The sequence below is a fragment of the Grus americana genome, chromosome 4, assembly GCF_028858705.1.
Source record: "Grus americana isolate bGruAme1 chromosome 4, bGruAme1.mat, whole genome shotgun sequence".
Classification (NCBI taxonomy): Eukaryota; Metazoa; Chordata; class Aves; order Gruiformes; family Gruidae; genus Grus; species Grus americana.
Window position 1 is genome coordinate 56,709,963 of NC_072855.1, and position 10,511 is coordinate 56,720,473.

Here is a 10,511-nt window from a genome sequence, read left to right on the forward strand (position 1 = left end):
CTTCAAAAAGAGGGTAACATTAGGATAGCCATTCAACAAACTATACAGGCTGCATTCCTGGCTTCTTGCACAGGCAATGGAGAGCAACTGTGAAGCTCAATAGTTACAGGTATGAACAACGTGTTGCGGTTTTCCTCTCGTGCGTGTGTGTTTACACCCGTTCCTCGGTTGCAGTTGTTTCCTCATTTTTCTCTCGGCATAAGACAATGACAAAAATGGTCATAAGGGGAAGGAAGGGGAGCCTCTTCTCTTCGGTGTGCAGCCAGTGCGATAGAGAGAAGGGAGCTTGCTTCACTGCTCGAAACCCAAATATCCCAGGGAGCGTGTAAATTCATGCCCATTGTGGCAATTGGTAACTCAGCCCCACTCTGGCCTTTGGTAATTCAAAGGCAATAACTATGTAAACCTCAGCCTAAGCTTCCCAAAGCTTGGCTTTTCCTAGCAGTGTGCTCCAGGGCCTGCTCTGTCCCAGATTTTTCCAGCTGAAAGAGTTAATCGGTCCTTTTTGCCAGCCTTACTCAGCATAATTTTTCTGGGAAGAAGTTAGCACTTGAACCTCAAGTGGTGACTCGGAGACCCCTGCCAAATGAATTCCTGGTGTAAGTCCATTGACACCGATGGAGTTACAAGAGGAGCAGAACCGGTCCTTTGCCTTTTCTGCTATTATCCACAATAGGCAGCTCTATTTTTCTACATAACAAGTACCAGAATACTGAATGTACTGGCTGCCAAGAAATGCAGAACAAACAGACTTACATGTTTTTCCCTTTATTTCCATCATCTGACCTTTGCTTTTTTATGTCTTAGGAGCAAGCTGCAACTTTATTTACATGTATAATCTAGATGAAATGCTAGTTTGTGTGTAGAAAGCTATGTGGACTTTGATCTTTGAATTTGATTTTCCATTTTTTTTTCAAAGCAAAACATAATGAATTAATGGAAACATGGAAATGTTAGGTTTTAGAATGAGTCCCATTTCATGTTTCTGATTCTTTCAGCCCAGGCTAGATCTTTTAGGCTTCCCTAGAGGCTTGAAGCATTAGTTCATAGTCCAAAATACTAACTTGTATCCTGCCATAGCATGTACTGAACTCACTCACATTGCCCATTTCGATAATGACAGATTTTGAAACCCCACAGAAGTACTGGACTCTGACAAAAGGTGCTACTAGCCACCTCAAAATTGTATAAAGTACCACGAGTGAGAGAATGAATGATTAAATTATTAAAACAGTGGCATTCAAATTATGAGAAAGAGAGCAAAAACTAATAGGGAAAGAGAACGAGTATTAAGAGAGTCAACAGGAAGAAGTAAAACAGATAATAATCTAGGAATGTTTTATGGTTATTTTTTTTAATGGGCTTTAACCCAAGGTTTCAAGCCTGCAATTTACTACATTGACTCTTCTTTCATTCACCAGTCTCACCAATTTTGGCATTTCATTTATATTTTAAAAATCTCAAATTTTTTTACTTCTATGTGTGTGCCTAGACTTGACTCTGATTTCCAATGTGCAAAGAATACCTCAATTCTACCTCATACTTTATGTTTGGGCCACGCAGTCTTCCTAATTTTACATACCAAACGAAACCAAGTTGTTACTGATGCTTGCTAAATCTTAATCTTTCTTGGTCAGGAATTTTTCACAAAATCACAGTAAATAGTCTGCAATTTTGAAATGGGGGGGAATGAAGAGGAAAGAAAAATAAAGTGCAAACATCTATATATGGCTTCTTATTAAAGCAAAGCATCAATTCTGATATTAATTTTTAAATTCTATATAGATTTACTGAAAAGATGTTTTATATCCATATCTCCATGCATCACAAGCACACTATTGTGATAAAACCATAATACTTTATCTAAAACTCTGAGCAAGTTCTTCACAGAGATTCTAGAACTAATCAAAGGGAAATTAACATGGGTTTACTGTTACAATATCTGTTTAATTTTTTTTTTTAACATACGTATTGTCTAGCTACACATGGTTTTTGTTATCTCTGTCCCCACTGGGTTACAGATGATCATCAACAGCATCACTGGGGCAGGAGCATCGAGTATCTTTGTGGAAACAACCCCCTCCCAAATTGCATGGTACTATTTTGTGACCCAGTTAAAGGCTAAGTGGCTATTCTTTTTATTCGCTACCACACATTGGTAGTAACAAACCATCAAAGGAATCCAGATGGTTACTATCGGAGCTAGGTATGCTTCAGGAAAAAAAAAAAAAAAAGAAAAAAAGGAGCGAAAATCTATGGCATTTTTCAGAGGACACCATCTACAACTCAAGAGTTTCTCACCGGAGCAATGGTGAAGCTAACTGTAAGGCAAGTGCCCAACCCAAAGCAGCTGGGAGGTGGAGCTCTGCTGCTTCAGGGGAAGCCACTGCCTGTTACCATACAGTCATTAGCAAAGAGAGAAAATTTGCTAAAAAAAAAAAAAAAAAATCAAGACAATTAGCTCACTCATGCAAACACACACAGTCCCTCACTCTGACTTATAAAAATTATAAAAATTACTGCTCAGTTACTAAACATTGTATTTACAGATGACCAGCCAATTGCAGCAGCATTTGATAGCTTTTCCATTCTGCAGCAACGTGGACACCATGCCTGGTTTCGACTTGGAGGTTGTATTATTTTTTGATTGCATTGATTAAACTGAGAATATACTTAATGTACTCTAGTTCTAATTCTTTATATGATCTATGACTAGTTTGTCAATACTATGTTTAAAACTAGCCCTAGAGGGCATACATTCCTATAGGTCCATTGTTCTTTTCAAGGTGGGGAAGGGGACTAATGCTTCCGAAAGACGAGCGTGGTAGCTGGAGATGTTGGAGCAAACTCTGTTAAACTCGGTTAATCTCTGCAGTTCAGAAATTAACTTGTTTTTCAAAATGCTCCTGGGAAGAGGACAGCGATCTCAAAAAGCAGCTCCCTCTCAAAACTGAGGGAGAGGAGCATATGTCCCCGCATCTTTTAAAACCTCTCAGAATTGTTGAATAGGTCACCTGTCAGTCTGTCAGATACCGCCCTTTCCAAGACAAATGAAACTATCTCAGTTTCACAGGACTTGTAAAGCAAGAATGTATGTAACCTGCTTTCTCAAAACACGCGTGCTGCAAATAAAGCTATCAAGTGTATTGACGTTTCTGCATTACAGCTTAAAATAACACCCTGTGTGATGCCTATATGCTGTGCTGTTAGCTCAGTTTGGGATTTTCTAAATGCTGGGTTTGCTTTCAAAGAATAACGCTCCGGTTCCTGTACAATACATGAGTATATTGGCTCTTCAGCTGGGAAAAAAAGTTAAGAATGTGTGGGCTTTGGCTTCAAAATTAACCATGCTTTAGTAATCTAGTATACTAAACTGTTTCTTATTAATGTATCATGCAAATACTCTCCAGTCCTCCCGCAAGTCTGACACTTTCCCAACATATCAATAGCAAATGTTCTGTGAAATGCAACTTTTCTGATGTAGGCCACCCTGACTTTCAGTGTAATCTCAACCCACCATCCAAATCTTCATGGCAGATGCAGAGTGGGGTTCTTCTTTATTAAGGGAAACAATATTAAAAAAAAAAAAAATTCTTGCTAGTTTGATACATCGAGTTTGTTTTTCTTCAGTAAAGAGCTGGCTGCTTTTTTTAATTTTTTTTTCCTTTTTTCTCCTAACTATGGCTAAACAGAGTTAAGTTTTTTGTGTTTACCAAGTTAGAAAGTAATTTAGGGGGATGGTTGGTATCAGTCCCTCATTAATGTAACTATTTGACTTAAAATACAATTTTGAAGTGCGTCAGCTTAACCCCAGCTGTTTTCCGTCTTAATGCAGATGAGACAGAGAACCTACCCAGGGACTTTTGTTACATGACAAAGGAGCTTCGCAGAGGCCCTGCGGCAACTGTCCCCATCTCCCAGAGCAGATCTTTATTTAATGTTGCTGTTGCTATGTCACCTGGCAGCACCGGCCAGGTTCACCTCCCTTGTCCAGACGGTGGATGTGACTAAGCGAACACACGGTAGTGTCGTATCGAGCTACAAGAGCTATTTTTAAGCAAGTTGGCTGGGTGCTGGCTGCAGAAGACAGCAGGTTAATCTGCCCGGCTGTTCAAGTGGTTTTGTGGTTTGCCCTGGGCTGACAGCTGCCCCACCTGGATTGCCACCTGCACCAGGCTGATGCTCGCGCTCGCCGTTTCCAAGCCACCTCTGCTCGCTGGACTGCAGCCTGCAGTGCAGACATCGCCATAGGTTCTGGCCCAAACAGGAGATTGTTTAAAACTATGTATGAAGGGTAAGGGAGGAGTATATAGCCATTTAGGTTTAGTTTTCATGTACTTATGTTTTACATCTTTTGCACTTAATTAAAGCCATAGTGTTATCTAGTCTCCTCTGTGCCTCAGCCATATCGTCCTTCAGAGGCTTTTTATAGGCACAGTTGCAAAAGAGAACCTCGAGGAATGATTAAAGAGGATAACTTATTCTAACTTTTGGCTATTACGTGTCCAAAGTGCAGCTTTTTATCTCCCCTCTGTTTTTAAAATTATCCGCACAGATGCACTATGGTTTTTTCCCCCCATAAAACGTACAGTTATCAGTTCACAAAGGGAATACTAAAAGGGCAGGAGAGAAAAGCCATGTGAGCTGTGCGAAGGCAGAACCAGGGTGACTCAGTGGCTGAGCAGAGGAGTATGCTCAGAGAAATAAGAGTGCACACATCAGGGGTGGGAAGCGAAGTGAAGAGCTTTGGAAGCTTAGGTGGGGCTGGATGCTGACCAGACACCGGTACCTGGAACACACAAATGAAAAACAGAGAGCGAGCAATGCCATGATCAGTGACATGGGTCAGGGAGAAAAATTTAACAGATGTGTTTCAACTGAATTGCGTGCCAGAGAGGAGCTGGCAGGTTTCAGCGGCCACTCACGGACCACGCAAACATTAACACCTCTTTCTCTTTTCTTTAGGTATGGATGGGAGATGCAGCAAACAAAGCTCAGCAAACAATGAAGTTAGAGTCCCTCTGCAGGGCTCTTCACTGCGAAGCCCAAGAGAATTGCTGGACTTTTTCATTTGCTGTCTTTTAGATGTAGCTCTTGGAGCTAGGAGATGAAGAAGAAAGATGCTTGGAAAAAACAGGGGCTACTGCTCAACCAAATTCTGTTTGTACCAGTAAGAGTTTGAACTAAAACAAAACCTAAGTGAAGAAGTCTGGAATTTGGCCCGGGACTCCCAGAGCAACGTCTTCTGCCATATTTCATTCATCATCTATTCTTAACCAATCTGTACTGTACCTGTGTCCTCTCACTTCAGCAAATACAAAGTTGTTACAGTTGTAGAAGACATAAATGGCTTTGCACTCAGGCATAATACGAGACACGACAGAAAAATGAGGGGGAAACCAGTTTTGCTAGACTTATTTGGATTATGCCTTTTTTTTAACCCCAAAATTGAAAGCAACTGGAAATACTTAGGAAATTCAGGAGATTTAGGGGTTGTTTATACAGCAGATGAAAACAACTGACCTGAATGCCTCTATATTTTAAAGCTCCAAGGTAGGGGAATAGTTTATATATTAAAAATAACTAGGTCCTCTAGGTTCTATTGCCTACAGAAAACTTAAATCTCAAATAATTGTTTTTAAAAATTGATTTCCTTTAACATGTGTACAAGATTAAGTGGTTACAAATAGAAATGCTAGATATTCTGAAATATTTATAGTGAATATCTGATTTGCTTATTCTGGCAGCTTCCATAAGAAGGGATCAATATGGTATCTACATTTTTTGCAGAGAAACATTAAGAAAAAAAAGTAAGAATGAAGAAGTGGATAAAATGAATTCAGGGTAAATTGCAGAGCATACCTCTGCCTTGGTTCCCTGGTAAAGAAAAGGCATTATATGCACACTACAAGACTCATCTAAACTTCCTTTCCAAACAAGGTAGTCGAATGAGCAATTTAAATAAGTGGGCTGCAAGACTACTTTTTTTTTTTTTCCCCCCCTTTTCTCTCCCCCCCCAAATCAGAGTTTCTTTATCTGTGGGATTATAAAGTACGGTCACATGCCCTCTAGTGAGCTGCGCAGCAACTGCATCTTGCTAGTTGAACTGTCATCTCATTTAAGAGATGCTTCTTTGCACTACCGTGTGCTATTTTTCTCTCAAAGGTATTCAACGTGTTTTGAGCTCAAGCCTTCTGAATCACGTAGTTCTCTGTGAGTCCCTGTTTTGGGGAAAGGAAACAAAATGCCCTGAATTAGGGAACACAAATTCTTAGTCCTGTGAGCAACATGTAAAGCAAAGCTGGACTTTGGAACAACAGAAGTCCTGTTGCTCCAGCTAAGTATCAAAGGAACAGTTTATCAAGAACATTTTCATAAGAGTTTTCATATCGCTTGGGGGGGAAAAATATCCTAACCTGAGAAATAAGTGCACAGGATGTTACTGATTCAGAAGCTCTAATAAGTGTAATAAATAACTAATACAGTACTGTTAAGGCTTGGATGTGCTTTCCTGTGTCTTGGAAATAAGTTCTCTGTACCTACACACCACTGAGTGAAGCGCACTGAGGCACATCTCTGAACATCTCCTAGCATGAGGTACTGGGAAAGGATCCTCCGTATCATAACCCTTTGGAGTGGATCATCTGTCCACTTCTATGCTGTGGCCATTTGGAAATGGAGCCCTGCTGGTGCTGAGAAAACAGTGCTTGCAGCAGGTTTATACCATGCCAACGCTTGGCTGGTGGATATTTAGCCTTCCTCTTCAGTGAGCTCAAATATAGTGAGATGTTTCATGGGCCACACATGCCTTCTATGCTACATGTTGGCAGCTCCCACTTTAAGGCAACACTCGATAATTCAAGTCTCAGTCAACAGCTTCACCATTCACACGAGTAAAATTTAACATATACTTAAAGCTTTACAGGACTGGATTCAAACACAAGATTACTCAAAGCTTGCTACAGTTCCTTTTCGCTCATTTGTGCCTGCTCCCACCCCCCCCCCGCACAGTGCGTCTTTACCCACATCCTTAAAGAGACTTACTCTGTCATAATACATAGTATTTGGCCTGATACTAATAAAGCCTGATTCATATGAAAAGAATAATAATTGCTATTGCCAATGGTAATAATGAAGTGTCCTATTCACTTTATACAAGTTACAGATGCACAGAACATGTGATTCTATTTTATTATAATGATTATCATTCTCTATTGTTAATAAAAATTGCACTATAATTATTCTGAAAGCAACAACAAAAAAAATAGAAGTTTAGTATTAATCCCATTTCTCTAGATATGCTCAGAAAATGACATAATACATCAGGAAAATTAGCTGCTGACATACAGATTATATATTACATTTGAAATGTCAGTCTCATCTGAAAAGTACAAAATGCCTTTTTGAAATGTTAATTGATTTTTTTTATGACAAATGAGGAACTGTTGTATCCAAGTTACACAGTACAAGTGACTGTCACTCACTACTTTGTCATACTACCAGCTTTAAAACCAAAAAGCAGTATTTTCCAATCATTTGGCTTTGGAATATTTTCCAGATAATAACTCTTGACCTGTATGCTTCCCTGAAGTCCTTCTTCAGCTATGCTAGGTTCAGCTGTGCACTTAGCTGGTGGCTTAAACGTATTTCAGCCTGATTTTATGGGCTCGCCTACCTAAAGAGATGCACCAGTCCTAAAATCCCCTTTCCATAGGGAGCAGCTTCAGCTTATAAATATGTTTTTAATGTAAGTCTATCTCCTCTACGTAGGAGTTTATGTAGGAATTACTACTGCTGTCTAAAAACCTTGTCATCCCAACTGGAATAGTAGTTGGAATTTGTCCATGTTGGGCAACAAAAAATGACATTCATATGAAGACGGTTATCTGGGTGCAGCAAGGTAGTTATTCCGGGGGAAATTATGGCTGGTTAGTAATCCAAGGGACATCTTGGAATATGTAAAAGATTAAGTAACAATGCCTGAAGTGGACCAGATCAAGACAAATCAGATTCCAGTGGGAACTTTAGTGGCTAAAAGAGCACTAAATAATCACAGGAATCCATCTACAGATTCAAGATGGAAAAAAAAAAAAATCTATTTCTTTGCTTATATCCCCTTGGTCTGGTTCACAGTTTTATCATTGGTGGATGCCAATGTCTAGCCTGTCTCTTTATGTCTCTTTAGCCAATGTCTAGCCTGGGTCTTTAGCCAATAGTTTATAGCAATAAAATACATTCTTTATATGAATAAAACCTATTTGTTAGCAACAAATCCTGATTTTTACCAAATATGGTTTCCTTTCTTTGAGTAGCCCATCATGGGTCATAACCAAAGGAAAAAACCCACGAAGTTTTACTATTCACATCAGAAGTTTTCATAATGGATGAATGTTTATTTCCAAAGCTTTCACCCAGAAGTAGAGATCAGAACGCGTGTGGGGAGGTACAACTACATTTATACTTGGGAGCAATGAAGACCATCTCTTCTGGACTGACAGTGGTCTGCTGAATTTCCCTACCCACCAGGTATCCCTACCAAACTAGAAAGTTGACAATCCTAAGATACCTCAGTGCATTTGGAAATCTTGCCAAGAAACCCTTGACCTGGTGTACGCACACATCATTTTTACAAATATGTATTTATTTTTAAAATCAGCCTTGCTGTGTCACCTTCCCCGCTAAGCAGCTAATCAGGCAACATAATATGGCAAAATAATTATGAAATTTTATGAACTGCTAAATAAAAGAGCACAGCAACTACCATTCATCTCTCCACCCTCTGAAACCTTGTACCCAGCCCTTCTCATCAATTTAATGCTTAGTAATCTGCTGGCACCACCTCCCCACTTGTTGTAAAACACTTTTAGGGATGATAATTATCAAAATACCCTGAGCCCAGTAAGCATAATCATCTTGGTAACTAAGATAACTTGGACTCAACTTTCAAAAAAATCAAGCCAGGCAGTTTTCTCTGAATGACTGTGGTATTTTTGTCCATGCCTCAACTTAAAGAATTGTGCATGTAGGTTTCAGAGCTACTGCGGCCCTGCAGCTCACCCTGCCTTCAAGAAGGTCTTTCCATAGCTCTGACAAACACATTGGAGGAGAGCAATAACAATAGCAGGCCAGAGTTAAGGTTACATTTGGAATCCCGGAAGAAGACATAACTTACAGGTCATCCTCTCCTCCTGAGATGACTAAATCGTCACCCACTGCGGTCAAGTCTGTGTGTATTTTAACTGCTTGAAGGTAGATAGGGTGATCCAATCCACGAAAGAGACATTTTCTGAAAAATTAAGAGCAATGTTAGAACCTTTGTCCCCTCCATCAACTCTTTCAGGAACTGTTGTGCTCATTAGCGATGGTGCTGGCACACGCTGCCCTCTAGATAAGAGAGATGATAAGGGCAGATCCTATGCATCTCCGTATTAGGTCTCAATAGCAGTCCTACCTAAGTCTTAGGGTGTAGGACAGGAAAGCCTCTGAAAACACCCTCCCAGGCAATAAATGCTAATCAAACATGTTTCAAAAGAAGCTAAGCAGAGCTCTGAAGACAGAACAAGAAAGCAGTCTACATACACAAAACTTGTACTGTGTCATAAATTGAATCTATGTCTCTCATTCAGAATTAACTGCCCTGCTTTTGCTCTAATGAAGTACAAGGCCAACATATTCTACCCACCTTCACTGAAAGCCAGTAATAAAGCTGTATGTGTCTCTGTGCAGCATCAAAACAGATTTCACATGATTGTTTTAAATAGCAAGAGGACTGCATGGAAAGATGTCTGTATTTTCTTAATAGCTGTAACCACACTACATAGCGCATGTCAAAATTCTGAAAAGAGAACAGATTCCCAATGCTTTGTACAATGTATATAGTTTCTTTGCTTTGATGTCTCTGCTTCTTTATTGTATTAAATTATCCGGATTAAAAGAGACAAAAAAAAAAAGGTTGTCTTTTGTCTTATTACTGAACTGTCAAACATTATTTGAGCTAAGAGAACAGCCAGGGCCTCCAGAACAATTTGGGGAGTGGAGGATGGAAGAAGGAAAGCTGTTAAGTATCCTGCCTATTTGCACGGTTAGGTTCTTCAGCCAGAGAGATGCAGGGGGACCACATTGTTCTAAAAGTTGCTGTAAGTGACTTTTAAAACATACATAAAAAGAGATCTACCCTGTCACTCCTTAGGGGAGTCCTGCATCCCTCTCCCACTACTTTTTTCTGCAGTTCTCCTTCCTTTCCTACATTCCCCAGAGGGGCTTTTGCACTGCGGGATGGAGCAGTGATGGCAAGTGTCACTGGTCATTGCTCTGGGGTCTGGGGTGAGATTTCTTGCATTCTTTTTCTTCTAACAAACAAGCATGACAGAGAGGGAAAAAAAAATCATTTTCTCTTTTTTTAATATCTAGGGGAAAATGCCTGCCAACAGGAATTATATTCCTTCCACTGATTTTTTTTTCTTTACCTGAAGCATCTTTAAAATCAATACCAGCTGTTGCAGAGAAGGATT

At 39.8% G+C, this 10,511-nt stretch overlaps 1 protein-coding gene across 1 annotated transcript in view; it reads right to left on the reverse strand.

Moving 5' to 3' along the window:
• The window catches only part of DKK2 (dickkopf WNT signaling pathway inhibitor 2), a 62,292-nt gene extending 53,085 nt beyond the window's left edge, over window positions 1-9,207 (reverse strand). Inside the window, exon 1 of the mRNA XM_054824284.1 lies at window positions 9,173-9,207. Coding sequence (XP_054680259.1) covers window positions 9,173-9,179 — 7 coding nt within the window. The 5' untranslated portion in view covers window positions 9,180-9,207. The remainder of the gene's footprint in view (window positions 1-9,172) is intronic.
• Window positions 9,208-10,511: the final 1,304 nt, after the last annotated feature.